The sequence below is a fragment of the Pseudophryne corroboree genome, chromosome 4 (genome assembly GCF_028390025.1).
Source record: "Pseudophryne corroboree isolate aPseCor3 chromosome 4, aPseCor3.hap2, whole genome shotgun sequence".
Classification (NCBI taxonomy): domain Eukaryota; kingdom Metazoa; phylum Chordata; class Amphibia; order Anura; family Myobatrachidae; genus Pseudophryne; species Pseudophryne corroboree.
In genome coordinates, this window is record NC_086447.1 from 406,876,237 (window position 1) to 406,896,144 (window position 19,908).

At 43.4% G+C, this 19,908-nt stretch overlaps 1 protein-coding gene across 1 annotated transcript in view; it reads right to left on the reverse strand.

Annotated features, from left to right (window-relative positions):
• Window positions 1–19,908, reverse strand: part of LMBRD1 (LMBR1 domain containing 1) — a 677,250-nt gene that overhangs the window by 384,964 nt on the left and 272,378 nt on the right. The window contains exon 6 of the mRNA XM_063916757.1: window positions 15,105–15,193. Within this exon, the coding sequence (XP_063772827.1) occupies window positions 15,105–15,193 (89 nt within the window). The remainder of the gene's footprint in view (window positions 1–15,104; window positions 15,194–19,908) is intronic.

The following is a 19,908-nucleotide window of genomic DNA, read 5'->3' on the forward strand; positions in this document are numbered from 1 at the left end:
AACCCTATCTTACAAGATAAGCATGTTAGGGATGTAGGAGTGCTTGATAAATTCTCATCACTTTTGCCGCTCAGACATTGTAATAATCTGTTAATGACTACACAATTTGTGACTGAAAATCACCTATATATGAGTATATAGAAGTGAGATCAATCTGACCACAGTGCACCTGAATTGAGGGTTAGAACAGGACTGACATTACACAGAAAAGTCAGCACACATACTAGCAGTCAGTCACATGTTAAAGCATTAGACATTGTCATATGAGAATACAACCCCCATTACAACTTATGAATATTGTACTTCTGTTTATAACTGGTTCTTTTTCAACATAACATGCAGAAAACACAGTAATATACAGATCTCATATACAATATGTACTAAAAATTAACAATTCATACTAACAAGTAGAGAGAATTTTTAGCACTGTATACCCTTCCTCTGTAGAGCGGGATACAGGGAGACCTCACCACACTTCCATATCCAAGCAAATGCGCTCGTAAGACGCTGAGTGGATTCAGACGCTACTGATGTACACTACAGCTCCTGATAACTGATAACGGACACAGTCGCTCACTGACGGACACGGACGCTCAGCGACTTCCACGTGTATGCAGACACTAAGGCCTGCGACTCAGTCTAGGCGGGATCTCTAGTGTACACAACCCCAGCGTCTAAGCTGCGACCGAGAACCCTTATGGGTCTGAGACGGAAGTGAGGTCATTCAGTTCATGGACGGGAGACACGCGGAAAATGGTCATGACCTCAGAGGAGGGGCGGCCAGGAGAGCGTCTAAATCCCCCTGTTGACTTAAACTCTAAGGATCGCAGCCTCTACCTAGTCCTGGCGCCTATGATCCCTGGAGCGTAGCACTGTCGCACTCGAGATGTTCGGCGCATCAACACACTGTTTGTAGTCTCCACCAAATCAGTGCAGCTGCGTCCGGACCCCTAGTAAGAGGAAATCCAAAGACTCACCTTCCAACCATGCTCCAGCCACAGCCTGGTTAAGTCTGCTGGACCTGCTAGAACATCCGACACAGACGCCCGTCGAGACAGCACTGTACCTCGAAGGTAAGCGTTGTTGCGACCCGGTGGGGAGTTGTTGGAGCGACTCTTTCTAGTATGCATATAAGAAGCTGATAAGAAAAGTCGCTCGAAAAAAGTATAGTGAGTCTATAAAAATAAAATAATAAAAGCTACAGGCTGCCTTAACTACAGCAGCCCTGTGACCATGCGGCATCCTGCCGCACCAAGCAAAAAACTGATCTGAGTCAGTGGGCGGGACTATATGGTGAGGCCCCGATGCATCCTGGGAGGCCAGAAAGCTTGTGACCGTGTTGGTGCCATTTCCGCTGTCGCTCAACGATATCCCAATGTTATCCTGTGGATAATCCTGTGGACCAAGCCAGAGAAATTGATGTCAATATTGTTCTGACCTTTAATATCAGTGCAATAACAGTCATTTTCTTAGATTTAACAATATATATTGAAGGTAATTAAATTAAAACTAGAAATTACAATAGGTTAAATCCACCGACTGTTGCTCCTTTAAAGAATTTAACAGTAATCGCCACCACAACTGGTTAAAGAATATTCCGAACATTCAATTCCAACAAACAAAAAGTAACTGCACTGATGTGGTGGTGTTTGAGTAACAAGCTGCAGCCGGACCCTCCCGTGGCCACAGCTGCACTGGCAGTGCTAGTAGGCGGATCAGCATCTTGCCACTCCACTGTCAGGCTGCTTCCCTTCCGTATCCCAATGACCACTTTGACGTCATTCACACAGATCTGTCATTGCTCATCAGCGGAGACCCCCAGACGATGGCACTGCTGGAGGAGGACATGGCTGCAAGAGTTTCCGGTGGTACGGATGGACGGACACATGCACTTCATTTCTAAGAAATATTGCTAGACTCTCACTTGCAAATCTGACCCTATGTTGATACTGCCATCTATGGCCTCTCCTACCTACTGCCTCATGGACCCCATCATGTAACATGTACACCATATGCTATGCCTGTATTCTAGACCTCCACATGATGCAGGATGTACTTCACGTGGATCAATCTATGTAGGGTATATCATACCATACCACTACACACGTGTTAGCTGTTTGCATGTATGCCTTGGGTCCTTGTATGGCTGCCTCACCTGGTATTCTTGTGGATATATAACCCATAGAATTTATTACCCAAAATGTCTGCACCAACCCTGCATTGTGCTTATTGTGTGCTTTAGGTTTTCTTTTTACTTCTATATTACTGTATTAATCGTTGTACTATGCTTTTTATGTCTGTAAAGTGCCTTGAGTCCTTTTTGAGAAAGAGTGACACAAATATTATTCTTATTTTTAGACCAATTAACATCCATGGGTTATGATGTCTATGGGGTATATTCAATTAAAGTCGGATCCATTCCAACATTTATTTGTAGGATCCGACAACCCCTATTCAATCCCATCTTAATTCGACTTTTTCAAGTCGAATTGAGATGGGACGCAGAGGAGAAGGGGGGCGAGCCGCTGGGAGACCAGCGGGGGGACAGCTGGCGGGCATACAGGGAAGATCAGCGCTACAGTAGCGCTGCAGCTGGATGTCACTCAGCCAACCGACCTCACGGCAGTTTCCACCCGGCTCCAGCAGCGTGCTGGAGCCGGGTGGAAGCTGCCGTGAGGTCAGGCGGCAGAGTGACATCCAGCTGCAGCGCTACTGTAGCGCTGATCCACCTGTATGCCCGCCAGCTGTCCCCCCATCTCCCTGCGGCTCCCCCTCCTCTCCTTCTCTGGGTCCGCATCTCAGTCCGACATCTTTTTGATGTCGGACTGAGATCCACACCGATCCACGTGCTTTCGACAAAAGCACATGGATCGGCAGCTATTCCGCCGATCCACGTGCTTTTCGACAAGTCAAATTCATTGACTTGGTGAAGAATTTAGGGATATATTGAATAGGTCGAATCAGGATTCGACCGGCGGCAGTTTTCGACTTCAATTGAATTTACCCCTATGTCTATTGGAAGGCAGATAATATTAGGATGTGGAAATGAGAAGTGCAATTAATACGCCATCTCTGCAAAACCATATTAAATCTAAGATTTTACAGCTGTGGAGTTTGCAGTTTGTGTTGAGTTTGCAAAAACAAGGAATCTAAGGTCATGCAATATAAATCAGCACAAATAAACAGTATATTTGATAATAATGATTTTATCACATGCAATAATATTGTATATATTTATTATAGTGTACATGCGGAAAGCAATATGTTGGCTAAACTACTCATATGTTGAAAGTAAGATCATGTGACAAATATTACAAAAAAAAAAAAAAGTATTGGAAATACAGAATGTCTCAATGCACTTTAAACAGACCCATAATAATGATATAAAGCACCTTACCTCCTTTTGTGGCATTAAAGTAATTGCACAAAATTGGAGAAATTATAGGGATAACAGATTGGCTCGCACAGAGATTCAAAATATTAATGTGCTGAAAACACAAGAACCCAGAGTTCTATGTAAATGTACAGTACTGTGCAAAAGTTTTAGGCAGGTGTGCAAAAATGCTGCAAAGTAAGAATGCTTTCAAAAATGTAAGTGTTAATAGTTTGCATTTTGTTAATTGATAAATAAATTGAATGAACAAAAATAAATTAAATAAATATTTGGTGTTACCACCCTTTGCCTTCAAACAGCATACATTCTAATAGGTAAACTTGCACAGTGTTTGAAGAGACCCGGCAGGGTAGTTGTTCCAAACATCTTGCAGAACTAACCACATAACCTTCTGTCTTTTCATGTAATCTCAGACAGACTCAATGATGTCGAGATCAGGGCTCTGTGGGGTGTTATCATCATCAATTTCAGGACTCCTTGTTCTTTACGCTGAAGATAGTTCTTAATGACATTGGCTTTATGACTGGGGTCGTTGTCCTGCTGAAATATAAAATTGTACCCAACCAAATGTCTCCCTGATGGTATTGCATGATATAAGTACCTGCCTGTCTTTCTCAGCATTGAAGCACAAAGACATGGGCAACGTTGAGTGCCATGGACGCAGTGGACAGCCAAGGAAATAGCGCATCAGATGAAAGACACATCATGCTTACTCCCCCTGGAAATCGGAAGATGTCCAGCAGTGCCATAAGCTCAGAAATGGCACAAACCAGCGAGACCCAGGTACACCAATCTACTGTTCGGATAAGTCTGGCCAGGAGAGGTCTTCATGGAAGAATTACAGTCAAAAAGCTACACCTTCGACGTGGGAACAAATCCAAGCAAGTCAACTATGCACGAAAACATAGAAACTGGGGTGCAGAAAAATGGCAGCAGGTGCTTTAGACTGAGGAGTAAAAATTTGAATAAATAGTTGGCTGTAACAGAAGGGCTAGAGAGCAGTACAATAATAAATGTCTGCAGGCGACAGTGAAGAATGGTGGCGGTTCCTTGCAAGTTTGGGGCTGCATTTCAGCAAATGGAGTCAGAGATTTGCTCAGGATTAATGGTGTCCTCAATGTGGAGATATCTAGGCAGGTAATTATCCATCATGCAGTACCATCAGGGAGGAGTCTGATTGCCTCCAAATTTATTCTGCAGCAGGACAATGACCCCAAATATACATGCAATATATTCAGCATAAGGAAGAACAAGGAGTCCTGGAAGTGATAATATGGCCCCCATAGAGCCCTGATATCAACATTATCAAGTGTGTCTGGGATTACATAATGAGACAGAAGGATTTAAGCAAGCCTACAGCCACATAAAATTTGTGGTTAGTTCTCCAAAATGTTTGGAACAACCTCTCTGCTGAGTTCCTTAAAAACTGTGCAAGTGTACATAGGGAAATGTATGCTGTTTTGAAGGCAAAGGGTGGTCACACCAAATATTGATTTGATTTAGATTTTTCTTATCTTTATTCACTTTGCATTTTAATTGATATGAAAGCATTATTACTTTGCAGCATTCTCCTAAAACAGGAGATAACCATTCTAGTGGTATTTTGCCCACCATCTGGGTTTATAGGAAAGAGACGTTACCCCTTGATCCCGATGTACCTTGCTGTATAATCATGTGCAGTATTGTATAGTATAGACATAGCTGCTAAAGAAGAGCTCTAATCGTAAACAGCCCAACATTTGTGTAATATATTAAAATATATAAATGCTACATAGCAATATCAACAAGAATAATACCACGACAAAATAAACACTTTAAGAGGAAAGTGGCCTGAGGCACGAAGTATGAAATTCCTCACAGATGTGATATCATTCTATCACACTGTAGTACAATAGTTTATAGGTGTGATTTAATCAGCTAATGTTTCTTCTTTCCAAGTAGATATAATTACCATTAACAGTAACCTGTTATATAAAAGTGTGCATACTCTAGTCAGGTGTGGAATTTTCTGTACAGCAGCTTGCTAACCCAACACAGGGTACAATCCTTATATGCACCAATAAGTCAAACAAATAGTTAATCTGCTATACCCATGGTTAACTCATCTTCCATAGATCCACACTACCTTGCTGATCTCCTTCATAGCAGCACACAAACCCTAACTTTTAGGGTGGCAAATCCCGGGATCGGGATCGACGGGATCCCGGGCTTTAGGCCTAAAATTGGCTGGGACTCAATACCGGGATTGGAACTTCCAATCCAGGGGATTTCGGGATTAGAAAGCACCCTTGTTTTTTCAATGCCAGGCAGCATTGAGTGTCCCCAGGAGGCTCAGATGCTGCCCAGCTACTTCCTCCCGGCTCTACCTGCCCCGGCTTTATGCACTATGCAGCGTGACGTGAAGTCAAAGGTCATGCTGCACAGTCTGGCGACAGCTGCCCGGACCGCACCTTGCCGCCCACCGCCTGCAGCAAGTGAACCTGCCTGCACTCTCAGAGGATGGTGATAAGTTCTGTGAGCTAGGCGTGTGTAGGAAAAGGGGGGGGGGGGGGGGAAGGAGGGGCACTGAAGATTTTAATTTTAAAATCTTCAACCCAATCCCAGGAATCCCGGTAGTGATCATTTTTCAATCCTGATATCGGGGATTGAAAAAAAAAGTCCCGGGATTGGCCTCCCTGCTGCCTACTGGTTCCTCAACCAGTAGCACTAAGGCACTGTACCCTATTCAACTGTACTATATGTGTTACTACATGTTTATTTTGGGTAAAGTCAGTACACACCCCCTGAAGAAATAGTCATCAGTTATTATTTGTGGAAATTTTCATAAACTAGTATCTTTAAATAATGTCATTACTCTGTCTCTGTTGACTCACCAATTACTGACACCATTCAATAAGTGTCAGAGTATTAGGGCGTCAATATTTTCATCATCAGACTTACTCTATTTTCAACATCACATATTCTGTCTGCTATGTTTTTTTGTTTTTTTTTTAGATTAAGAGGCTATGACAAATGATGATTAAAGTCTATGACACACTGCTATTTTAATGAATGTGAACTAAGGCATATGTTTTATCGGTATAATCATTACATTAAACAGATCATTTTTAAAAGTGCCCCAAAAAGGAATTACCTTCTTGATTACCTTCTGCTAATTTAGGCTTTTTCTCTAATTAAAAATATGTAATAAGTTACAAAAACATATTTGATATTTAACTTAAGACATATTGTGGCCAGTTTTATAATAGTTAAGCCAACACTGCTCATGTAGAGTAAAAAGAATTTAAGTAGAAGCGCATCCTAATAAACTTCTATTACTTCTAGATTATATCCACTGCACTGCCTAAATGTTTATGTCTCATTTGCTTTCTCTTTCCTCCTCTCCCTCTTCAGCACTACCCATTCTTTTTCCCCTTAATTTCATCATAAAGATTATCCTTAGCATTTCATTTCATTTTTTATATTGCACTTTTTAGGAAGAAATCAGTTTTCCTATACTTTCTTCTGTGGCCTACGCATCCGTGTGTGCCTTTTTCCTTGCTACAATTAATATGGGAGGCAGTCAATTGACCGCTGACGGGATCCCGACACAAGCTGCGATACCGCTGGCTGGTTTCCCAACTTGGGTGGTGGTCCACGCCACCACCTGAGGGGGGACAGAACCCTGTGGTGCCCGAAGCGTAGAGTGTCTGCAAGGGGACAAGCTGTGATCGCCGCCGAGATCCTGGCTGTAGGGATCCTGACCGCCGGGATCTCATACTAATCCAGTTAATACTTTTGTGGTTGAGATTATTATATTGAGGTTATTGAATGATTTTCATGGGTGGTCTTCTGTTTGCCGGCGGTCGGGCTCCCGGCGCTCAGTATACCGGCGCCGGGAGCCCGACAGCCGGAATACCGACAATTATTTTCCCTCGTGGGGGTCCACGACCCCCATAGAGGGAGAATAAAATAGTGTGTCGCGCGTAGCGCGCCACCGTGCCCGTAGCGTGGCGAGCGCAGCGAGCCCGCAAGGGGCTCATTTGCGCTCGCCAAGCTGTCGGTAAGCCGGCGGTCGGGCTCCCGGCGCCGGGATGCTGGTCGCCGGGAGCCCGACCGCCGGCCAGCCGTAGTGAACCCATTTTCATGAATGTCTGTGTTATCATGAGGTGGAATGTGATAAGTAAGTATGGCACATAAATGAAGTGTTTGGAGACTGGTAAATGTGTTAAGCCAAAACTCTCTGTAACTGACATCTCTCAGACAGACGGGAGGGTTCAGAGTGAAGACTCACCCATTAACTGCTAACATGATGATATACTCCATCCCTGCACACTGTGTTACTTACTATAAAGCTTTCCTGACTTGCTTCATTTTCTCCATCCACTCCTGCTGGCTTGACTCGTCACTGCAGTGGGACATGTTGGCAGTGTGGGGTACATGCCTCCCACTGCAAGTCAGTGATGGGACAGACCAAAGCTGAGTAAATGTATAAAATGTATATATACTGTACATACGAGGGTGGTTTAATAAAGAATGTAACAACCTCTCACGAATGTAATGTTCTCTATTTCAGCTTTATTTCCTGCAAGGACACACTGCTACCTATCAAGGCCATTAGACTTCTCCTCATTATCAGTCATACTGTCCCAACATTCATTTATTTATTTATTTATTTATTTATTAACAGGTTCTTATATAGCACAGCAAATTATATTGCACTATACAACTGAAAACAGTGATAACATAAACAAAACAATTGCAAACATTGAAAAAAACAAGACTGGGCAATAACAGACAGCCATAGAGATAGGAAGGCCCTGCTCGCAATCTTACAATCAGATAAAAGATGGAGGGGCTGGAGAAAACATAGTAAACACAGAGGTGCGTAGTGTGATCAGATGTATGCATCTAAATGGTGCATAAGGAGCTGAAACTCTTGCCATCTTGTCGAGGTGTACGGTGTAATGTCATGTCATGGAAACAGGTTTGGGCTTGGTAGACTGCGTTTGATAATAGCAAGGCAGAAGTTCAAGATGAGTAGCAATCTGGCCAGCCAAGTAAGTCCACCACAGATAATTTGTGCTATATTGACGGCCTGATTCAGAAGGACAGGTGCATTTGAGTTAGTGATATTGCTGACAAACTGAACAGTGGGTACTGTGCACATCATTATTCATGAGTAACTGAGGTACAGGAAAAACATGTTCACGCTGGGTGTCACAACAACTCACAGAAATCCAGAAAACTAAAAGGATGGGATTGTATCTTATGCACTTGATGCGGTACCATGAAAACACCAATGTACCATTTTGTATGCAGTTACAGATAAACAGAAAATATAGGTATGCTGCATATCATTTTAATCAGTGGAATGCTTGTGTGCATTTTTTCAGTGTGACGCAATTAAGAAGCATTTTTTGGCAAAAAAAAAAAAAAGCCTGGCGCTAACGGGTTTGCACAGGACCTACCAGCTCACTCACACCAGGCATCTCCCGCTGCATGGCGTAATGAGGCAAGATGTAGGAGCAGTCAAATTTAACAACAGGTATGAATAATGATCGAGCTACTCAATGTTGCTGTCTCTAAAAAAAATAAAAGACCCCTCACTGGTCTTAAAGAGATACAAGAAAAAACTTTTTTTTACTGGATGGCGCAAACACAAAAAATAAAATATATCAAAAACTTACATCAAAAAGATCTGTTTCTTGGTAACAATCAGTGAGGATGACCAAAATATGTATTGTTCTGTTATGTTGTAGTCCCAATGTTCCACTGATTTTTATATACAGATGGAGCCTCTATCTTGGCTGTCTGAGGCGTTAGTCGCGATAGGGCCTACGCAGCGTGCGCCTAGTCGTAGGGAGGCGCACAGAGCGTTTGGGGTTACCTTTGAGTGAAATACCTGCAATCAACCACCAGATATCTCTTTTTAAAATCGCCACTGCGCATGCGTGTGGTCTCCATTAAAATACAATACTGAACTACAGCGCAAGAACTACTTTACTGGTGCGTCTCATTATGCTACAATATGCTACAGTAGGTCATACAGTATATAACAGTATAAACAGTACAGATGCAAATAGTACAGCATATACAGATGCAAACGAATGTGTTACAAGTACAGTTTGGTCTATAGCACAAACAGCTTGCAACGTGCTCTGCTCTAAAGGCTACAGCGGCAAGTGTTAGCTTTCTAAGTATAATGGGGAGAGATAAAAGCCCCTCCCTAAGTTCCTGGACGTCAAATTACTGTGCTTAGAGTCTCTGTACAGTATTTTGCATTTAAGTACTGAATAGCACGAACAGCTTGTAACATACTCTGCTGTAATGGTAACAGCGGCAAGTCTTATCTTTCTAAGTATAATGGGAGAGGTAAAAACTCCTCCCTAAGATCCTGGTTGCCAAATCACCGTCCTTAGTATATCTGTACAATATTTTCTATTTGAGTACTAAATAACATGAACAGCTTGTAACATACACTCTGCTATAATGGTAACAGCGGCAAGTGTTCTCTTTAGAAGTACAATGGGGAGAGATAAAAGCCCCTCCCTAAGTTCCTGGATGCCAAATCACCATGCCTAGCATCTCTGCACAGTATTTTGCATTTGAGTACTAAATAGCACGAACAACTTGTAACGTAGAGCGGCAAGTATTATCTTTCTAAGTATAATGGGGAGAAATAAAAGCTCCTCCCTAAGTTCCTTGATGCCAAATCACTGTGCTTAGTGTCTCTGTACAGTATTTTGTATTTGAGTACTAAATAGCACAAAGAGCTTGTAACGTACTCTGCTCTAAAGGCTATAGCGGGAAGTGTTATCTCTCTAAGTATAATGGGGAGAGATAAAAGCTCATCCCTCAGTTCCTAGATGCTAAATCACTGTCCTTAGTATCTCTGTAGAATATTTTGCTGTAATGGCTACAGTGGCAAGTGTTATCTTTATAAGTATAATGGGGAGAGATAAAAGATACTCCCTAAGTTCCTGGATGCCAAATTATCGTGCTTAGCATCTCTGTACAGTATTTTGTATTTGAGTACTAAATAGCACAAACAGCTTATAACGTACTCTGCTGTAATGGCTAGAAGTGTGCACACTTCTATTGAATGTGAAGGTAAATTACAAAAGATGAAAAAAAAATGATAAAGCGAGTGTCAGAAATAAAAATACACTCGTAATTTGGGAATCGAACCAGAGACTCTCAGCATTAGAGGCTGAAGACTTCACCGCTTGCCCACGCCGCTTTAGGGAAGATACACAAGCTCATGTGTAAGCACTGATTCCTTCCCATTGGTGTTTGTTTATTCTGTTAAGGGACTTGGACGCTCATATAGTAGAACACGGTATTTAGCCACCACCTCCAACTACCCCCCCATCCCACTTCCCCCCTGGGAGCCTGCACAGTTCAAACAGTAGATAGGGAGGGAGGTCAGGTTACAATAAATGTACAACACAATACTGTACTGTATATGAAAATCAGATAGAGAACTGCAGTCACTTAGATAGATGTGTAAGTGGTACAGCAACAGTGATCCCATCTCATAAAGTACAACCCAGATTCTCTAACACCGACGATCTACAGTACCGTGTTGCTCGAAGTTAGTTGCGTCAGAATACACTAATTAATATTAATTGGTATGTCTACGGGTCCTCATTGCCGCTGTGTATTTTAGATAGCGGAATGAGTCGCTCCTGCAGATTTACCCTGAGTTATGTAAAACCTGTGTGCATACTTCTATTGAATGTGAAGGTATATTACAATAGATTTAAAAAAAAAGAATAATAATAAAAGTGAGTGTCAGGGAAAAAAAATACACTCGCACTTTGGGAATTGCACCCGGGATTCTCAGCATGGGAGGAGGAAGACATCACCGCTTGCCCACACCGCTTCATGGAAGATGCACAAACTCATGTGTAAAAGTACTATAAGCAGCGATTCCTTCCTATTGGTGTTTGTTTATGCCATTAAGGGACTTGGGCATTCAAATTGTACAAAACATACAGTATACTGTACATAGTTTAATGTCAATGAACCACATTATTGGTTTCACACATTAGTTGCGTCTGCATACACTACATTAATTTTTACTGTATTGCTTTGTCTACGGGACTTGGACGCTCATATACAGTAACACAGCAATTGACAAGTGTTTTAATACGTTCGTTTGTGTCTGTATAAACTGTAAATATTTTTTAATTGACCCTCTCCATCTAACCATTGGTTTGTGTGTACATTAACATTACAGTCGTCACTGACCACTTTCCAGAGCTTGATCTGTAGATCATTCAACCACTATTCGCTCTAAAGTACTGGATTAGTGGAGCATTAGCCACCCAGTGGTGATGTGTATTGCATGCTAAGTATGTAGTCGTGCCTCAACGCGCCTATACGTGATTAAACTCAGCAACCTAAGCTATCACCTAGGTGCAACTAAACCTTCATTAAGGCGGAGAAACAGCCAAGATAACGGAGGCTCCATCTGTAGTGATTAGATGTGTATGAGCACCAACCGTCCAGTTACAACATATTTCCAGCAATCCATTTAGTTGTAATCTCAGAAAAAAGTAAGAAAAACAATATAGCCAAGTATAAAAAAGACAAACATTAATTACTCCAAAACACTCACACAGATTAAAATAGACAAAGCATGTAAACCACAATTGTGGATGGGGTCTCAGCAAAGTATTCACAAGCCGTCTAGTTACCCTTCCAGATGTGATAAGGTTGGGGATAAGGGAATGAATAGGCTATTACCTAGTGGCAGTGGCCCTAGCAGATGCCACCATCCTATTTAAAGATGTGGCCATCTCTGAGATGCACATGCTCAAAATACGGCCCATGGGGGCTCTATGGATTAATCGGCTATAGTCAGCTGTTCCTTAGATACAGCTTAGCGCATGCTGCACATAGTGAGTCCAGCTCTGTACAAACACTAGTTTTTTTTGTTTTGTTTTTTTGCAATTTACATTAGTTAACATTATAGCCGACTTGCCCTTGGGATTTTTGTCTGGTTCACGTAATATAATGGCCAATATCACTGTGATGCAGAAACACAAAACTGCCTAGAACCAACAAAGAAACAGTGCAGACTGTAACTCAGGATCACTAAAATACAAACAAAAAGCTAAACTGTTACCGGCTAGCCTTCCTCCTAATGAACTAAAACAATACTGAGGAAGGTAGGAGGGGTTATGTAGGGAAGGTAGTCAGCCGATTGTTTAGTGCTAGACTCTGATAGGTTAAATACATAACCCAGAGTGATGGCATCCCCCAGATTGACAAACTGTGCCAAGGCCAAACTATTGATTATACATCTATGTAGCAGTTGAACAAATTTATGCAGCCTTATTTCCTGAACCACCCTCATACATACGTATGTCGCTAGCAATTTAGTTATGTTGCTTCTATGTGTTCTAATTATGCTAATATGCACATTTTAACCTCAGTGTGGTCAAGTTGCACAGAACATGTCACACCGAGAGCAGCTATATGGCATGACTAAAGCAACAAGAAAGGACACATCTGTAACATGCAGACACTTATGCGTGTTTCAAAGAACAGTTGCTTCAGGTATTGTACAGTACATACTCCTACTTTGGCAATCAAAAGTCTATAGACTTAAATTATTTTTAATTTGAATCTACCTTTCCCAGAATGATCCCCCTTACTCATTGGCCATGGAGGGTTTGAGACAGAAGCCTTAATGCATTAACCTAGTTTTGCTTCTCCCAGCAGGTTCCAAGATAAGGTCGAACATGCTAGACTGTACTCTTCCAGCTGACAATATTCACTAACAACCTATCCTCTGATCTGAAGAACAAAGGAAAATAGCAGAGTGACATATAGCTGTGCATCATTACTCTTACTAATGCAGCAATATAATAGCAGGCCCATGATAATTAAGGTATGCTATGGATATTATCTGAAGACCAATAACTAGAATATAACTTTCAAATAATGTACTGTATATGTACTGTGATAAGATTAAGGTAAGGGTGCAATACAAAATACAAAACATAAAAACAAATTCTAGATGGGCTAGAATTAATTTTCATGTTTTGCTTTCTGCATGAAAACCCTGGACTGTTGTATTGTTTCCGAACTACTGTGTGTTTGGAGGTGCTCATCTACCCCAGGAGAGGGCACCTCTACCTTGTTCTCATCAAAGCACATATCTAACGTGATGGTATCGGGATACACACACTTGGGATGCCGGAATTCTATATACTGACAAAGGTATCCTGATGCGCTCGATCTCGACATCTGTTAGGTAAGTGTTCTAACCCTAAACCTCCCACAGCCTAAACCTAACCCCATTGATGGTGCCTAACCCACCCTCTCTCCCCATAGTCTAACCCTAACACTCCTATCTTAGTGCTCAAACCTAACTCTAACCTCTCCCCCCCCACTGCAGCTTAACCCTATCATCACAGCCTGAACATTACCTGCCCAGGTATTCTTATGATCGTTATGCCAGCAGTCAGGACACCGATGCCGGTATTGTGATCTATGCCGGGATCATGGTATCAGTCTGCTGACCACTGCATCGGAAATCCAGTGTCTGTACTCTGACTGCCAGAATACAGACTACCAGTATGCTGACAGCTTCTAAACAACAAGTTCCCTCTCGGAGTGGTAGGACCTATTGCCCCCACCACAAATATATGCATATGCACAGTACTCAGTCAGTAAATCACAATGTCTCTGAACAAGCCTGCGCCTGTTCCCCCAGGTAGGGAGACACAAGTCGAAACACCTTTATTAGCCTCTTACAGGTGCAATTACTAATTAGCCTGTCTCAGGCTGAATACTTGAAGACAAAAAATGGGCCTAATGCAGAGTGTCCTAAATGCGGCCCTCAAGGCACCCCAATGGTCCAGGGTTCAAGTATCCATTGCACAGCACAGACTGTTAAATCAAATTGAGAAGCACTAATTTGGTCACCTGTGGCCAAACATGGATAAACGTCAAACCTGGACCGTTGGGGTGCCCTGAGGACCGCGTTTGAGAACCTCTGGTCTAATGGATGCAGTTTGTGCTCTCTCTCCATCCATACCCCCAGGAAGCTTTAACCTGTGTTTGCTAAAGCCCAAAATCTACCAAGTTTGTTTTGCAGAAACTGACATTTTCCTGGGGGTTTTAAATTATATAAGTCAGAACCTGGGACAAACATATCTCCCGTTTTTAACTTTACCAGTGCTTTCATCACAGTGCCTTTATGTACAAATGTCAAAAGATGACTAGGTTTTACTTTTTTCGTTAAAAGTTATGGAGTAAACTTCAAAATGGCATCCACACACTTATAGGGTTATTCAGTTTCCCCCAATGAGACATCGGGAGTAAAAACCCCCAATGTTTCTTCGGGTGCTGAGTTTGGGCTATATGATTAGCTCGGCCGGTAACAAGTGCATTTACACCCGTAAACACACAGGTTCAGTGAAACCTCTGTGTTTTTAATTGAATATCCCAGTTACTGTATATTAATAAGTTAACTTTGTTAAGTGAGGATAAACAGCTTATCATACTTGTGTCATAGTAACAGTGGAAATCAGTAGCATCCACATTATTATAAAATCTACTAAAGTAAGATTTATTTATTTTTTAATTTTTTAACGAGATAGTATGTACCATTATCAGTTATTGGTAAAGTTAATAACAATGCAAAGGCAATGCTAGCACTCAAAATCAGTAATTAAGGATAAAACAAACTTGAAAAAAAATTAGAACTTACGACTGCTGCCAAGTTCTTGAAATATGATCTTGATTTTATCAAATTCAGTGATATTTTTGTTTGTAGGAATATCAAGGGGAACAAATGCTCTGAAGACAAAATAAAACAATTTAATTAATAAAAAATAAGATTTTACTTACCGATAAATCTATTTCTCGGAGTCCGTAGTGGATGCTGGGGTTCCTGAAAGGACCATGGGGAATAGCGGCTCCGCAGGAGACAGGGCACAAAAAGTAAAGCTTTTTCCGATCAGGTGGTGTGCACTGGCTCCTCCCCCTATGACCCTCCTCCAGACTCCAGTTAGGTACTGTGCCCGGACGAGCGTACACAATAAGGGAGGATTTTGAATCCCGGGTAAGACTCATACCAGCCACACCAATCACACCGTACAACTTGTGATCTAAACCCAGTTAACAGTATGATAACAGCGGAGCCTCTGAAAGATGGCTTCCTTCAACAATAACCCGAATTAGTTAACAATAACTATGTACAATTTATGCAGATAATCCGCACTTGGGATGGGCGCCCAGCATCCACTACGGACTCCGAGAAATAGATTTATCGGTAAGTAAAATCTTATTTTCTCTATCGTCCTAGTGGATGCTGGGGTTCCTGAAAGGACCATGGGGATTATACCAAAGCTCCCAAACGGGCGGGAGAGTGCGGATGACTCTGCAGCACCGAATGAGAGAACTCCAGGTCCTCCTTAGCCAGAGTATCAAATTTGTAAAATTTTACAAACGTGTTCTCCCCTGACCACGTAGCTGCTCGGCAAAGTTGTAATGCCGAGACCCCTCGGGCAGCCGCCCAAGATGAGCCCACCTTCCTTGTGGAGTGGGCCTTTACAGATTTAGGCTGTGGCAGGCCTGCCACAGAATGTGCAAGTTGGATTGTGCTACAGATCCAACGAGCAATCGTCTGCTTAGACGCCGGAGCACCCATCTTGTTGGGTGCATACAATATAAACAACGAGTCAGATTTTCTGACTCCAGCTGTCCTTGCAATATATATTTTTAATGCTCTGACAACGTCCAGTAACTTGGAGTCCTCCAAGTCACTTGTAGCCGCAGGCACTACAATAGGCTGGTTCAGATGAAATGCTGACACCACCTTAGGGAGAAAATGCGGACGAGTCCGCAGTTCTGCCCTGTCCGAATGGAAAATCAGATATGGGCTTTTGTAAGATAAAGCTGCCAATTCTGACACTCTCCTGGCAGAAGCCAGGGCTATAAGCATGGTCACTTTCCATGTGAGATATTTCAAATCCACCTTTTTTAGTGGTTCAAACCAATGAGATTTTAGGAAATCCAAAACCACATTGAGATCCCACGGTGCCACTGGAGGCACCACAGGAGGCTGTATATGCAGCACTCCCTTAACAAAGGTCTGGACTTCAGGGACTGAAGCCAATTCTTTTTGAAAGAAAATCGACAGGGCCGAAATTTGAACCTTAATAGATCCCAATTTGAGACCCATTGACAATCCTGATTGCAGGAAATGTAGGAATCGACCCAGTTGAAATTCCTCCGTCGGAGCACTCCGATCTTCGCACCACGCAACATATTTTCGCCAAATTCGGTGATAATGTTGCACGGTTACTTCCTTCCTTGCTTTAATCAAAGTAGGAATGACTTCTTCCGGCATGCCTTTTTCCTTTAGGATCCGGCGTTCAACCGCCATGCCGTCAAACGCAGCCGCGGTAAGTCTTGAAACAGACAGGGACCCTGCTGAAGCAAGTCCCTCCTTAGAGGTAGAGGCCACGGATCTTCCGTGATCATCTCTTGAAGTTCCGGGTACCAAGTCCTTCTTGGCCAATCCGGAACCACTAGTATCGTTCTTACGCCTCTTTGCCGTATAATTCTCAATACTTTTGGTATGAGAGGCAGAGGAGGAAACACATACACCGACTGGTACACCCAAGGCGTTACCAGCGCGTCCACAGCTATTGCCTGCGGATCTCTTGACCTGGCGCAATACCTGTCCAGTTTTTTGTTGAGGCGAGACGCCATCATGTCCACCATTGGTCTTTCCCAACGGGTTACCAGCATGTGGAAGACTTCTGGATGAAGTCCCCACTCTCCCGGGTGAAGATCGTGTCTGCTAAGGAAGTCTGCTTCCCAGTTGTCCACTCCCGGGATGAACACTGCTGACAGTGCTATCACATGATTCTCTGCCCAGCGAAGAATCCTTGCAGCTTCTGCCATTGCACTCCTGCTTCTTGTGCCGCCCTGTCTGTTCACATGGGCGACTGCCGTGATGTTGTCCGACTGGATCAACACCGGTTTTCCCTGAAGCAGAGGTTCTGCCTGGCTTAGAGCATTGTATATTGCTCTTAGTTCCAGAATGTTTATGTGAAGAGACGTTTCCAGGCTCGTCCATACTCCCTGGAAGTTTCTTCCTTGTGTGACTGCTCCCCAGCCTCTCAGGCTGGCGTCCGTGGTCACCAGGATCCAATCCTGTATGCCGAATCTGCGGCCCTCCAATAGATGAGCACTCTGCAACCACCACAGAAGAGACACCCTTGTCCTTGGAGACAGGGTTATCCGCAGGTGCATCTGAAGATGCGACCCTGACCATTTGTTCAACAGATCCCTTTGGAAAATTCTTGCGTGGAATCTGCCGAATGGAATTGCTTCGTAAGAAGCCACCATTTTTCCCAGGACTCTTGTGCATTGATGTACAGACACCTTTCCTGGTTTTAGGAGGTTCCTGACAAGCTCGGATAACTCCTTGGCTTTTTCCTCCGGGAGAAAAACCTTTTTCTGAACCGTGTCCAGAATCATCCCTAGGAACAGCAGACGAGTTGTCGGCATTAACTGGGATTTTGGAATATTCAGAATCCACCCGTGCTGTTTTAGCACTTCCTGAGACAGTGCTAATCCCATCTCTAGCTGTTCTCTGGACCTCGCCCTTATTAGGAGATCGTCCAAGTATGGGATAATTAATACGCCTTTTCTTCGAAGAAGAATCATCATCTCGGCCATTACCTTTGTAAAGATCCGAGGTGCCGTGGACAATCCGAACGGCAGCGTCTGAAACTGATAGTGACAGTTTTGTACAACGAACCTGAGGTACCCCTGGTGTGAGGGGTAAATTGGAACGTGGAGATACGCATCCTTGATGTCCAAGGATACCATAAAGTCCCCCTCTTCCAGGTTCGCTATCACTGCTCTGAGTGACTCCATTTTGAACTTGAACTTCTTTATGTACAGGTTCAAGGACTTCAGATTTAGAATAGGCCTTACCGAGCCATCCGGCTTCGGTACCACAAAAAGAGTGGAATAATACCCCTTCCCTTGTTGCAGAAGAGGTACCTTGACTATCACCTGCTGAGAGTACAGCTTGTGAATGGCTTCCAACACCGTCTCCCTTTCGGAGGGGGACGTTGGTAAAGCAGACTTCAGGAAACGGCGAGGTGGATCTGTCTCTAATTCCAACCTGTATCCCTGAGATATTATCTGCAGGATCCAGGGATCTACTTGCGAGTGAGCCCACTGCGCGCTGTAATTTTTGAGACGACCCCCCACGGTCCCCGAGTCCGCTTGAGAAGCCCCAGCGTCATGCTGAGGCTTTTGTAGAAGCCGGGGAGGGCTTCTGATCCTGGGAAGGAGCTGCGTGTTGCTGTCTCTTCCCTCGACCTTTGCCTCGTGGCAGATATGAATAGCCCTTTGCTCTCTTATTTTTAAAGGAACGAAAGGGCTGCGGTTGAAAAGTCGGTGCCTTTTTCTGTTGGGGAGTGACTTGAGGTAGAAAGGTGGATTTCCCGGCTGTAGCCGTGGCCACCAAATCTGATAGACCGACTCCAAATAACTCCTCCCCTTTATACGGCAAAACTTCCATATGCCGTTTTGAATCCGCATCGCCTGTCCACTGTCGCGTCCATAAAGCTCTTCTGGCCGAAATGGACATAGCACTTACCCGTGATGCCAGTGTGCATATATCCCTCTGTGCATCACGCATATAAAGAAATGCATCCTTTATTTGTTCTAACGACAGTAAAATATTGTCCCTGTCCAGGGTATCAATATTTTCAATCAGGGATTCTGACCAAACTACCCCCGCACTGCCCATCCAGGCAGTCGCTACAGCTGGTCGTAGTATAACACCTGCATGTGTGTATATACTTTTTTGGATATTTTCCATCCTCCTATCTGATGGATCTTTAAGTGCGGCCGTCTCAGGAGAGGGTAACGCCACTTGTTTAGATAAGCGTGTTAGCGCCTTGTCCACCCTAGGAGGTGTTTCCCAGCGCTCCCTAACCTCTGGCGGGAAAGGGTATAATGCCAATAATTTCTTTGAAATTATCAGCTTTTTATCAGGGGCAACCCACGCTTCATTACACACGTCATTTAGTTCTTCTGATTCAGGAAAAACTATAGGTAGTTTTTTCATACCCCACATAATACCCTGTTTAGTGGTACCTGTAGTATCAGCTAAATGTAACGCCTCCTTCATTGCCAAAATCATATAACGTGTGGCCCTACTGGAAAATACGGTTGATTCGTCACCGTCACCACTGGAGTCATCGCCTGTGTCTGGGTCTGTGTCGACCGACTGAGGCAAAGGGCGTTTCACAGCCCCTGACGGTGTTTGAGTCGCCTGGACAGGCACTAATTGATTGTCCGGCCGTCTCATGTCGTCAAACGACTGCTTTAGCGTGTTGACACTATCCCGTAGTTCCATAAATAAAGGCATCCATTCTGGTGTCGACTCCCTAGGGGGTGACATCCTCATATTTGGCAATTGCTCCGCCTCCACACCAATATCGTCCTCATACATGTCGACACACACGTACCGACACACA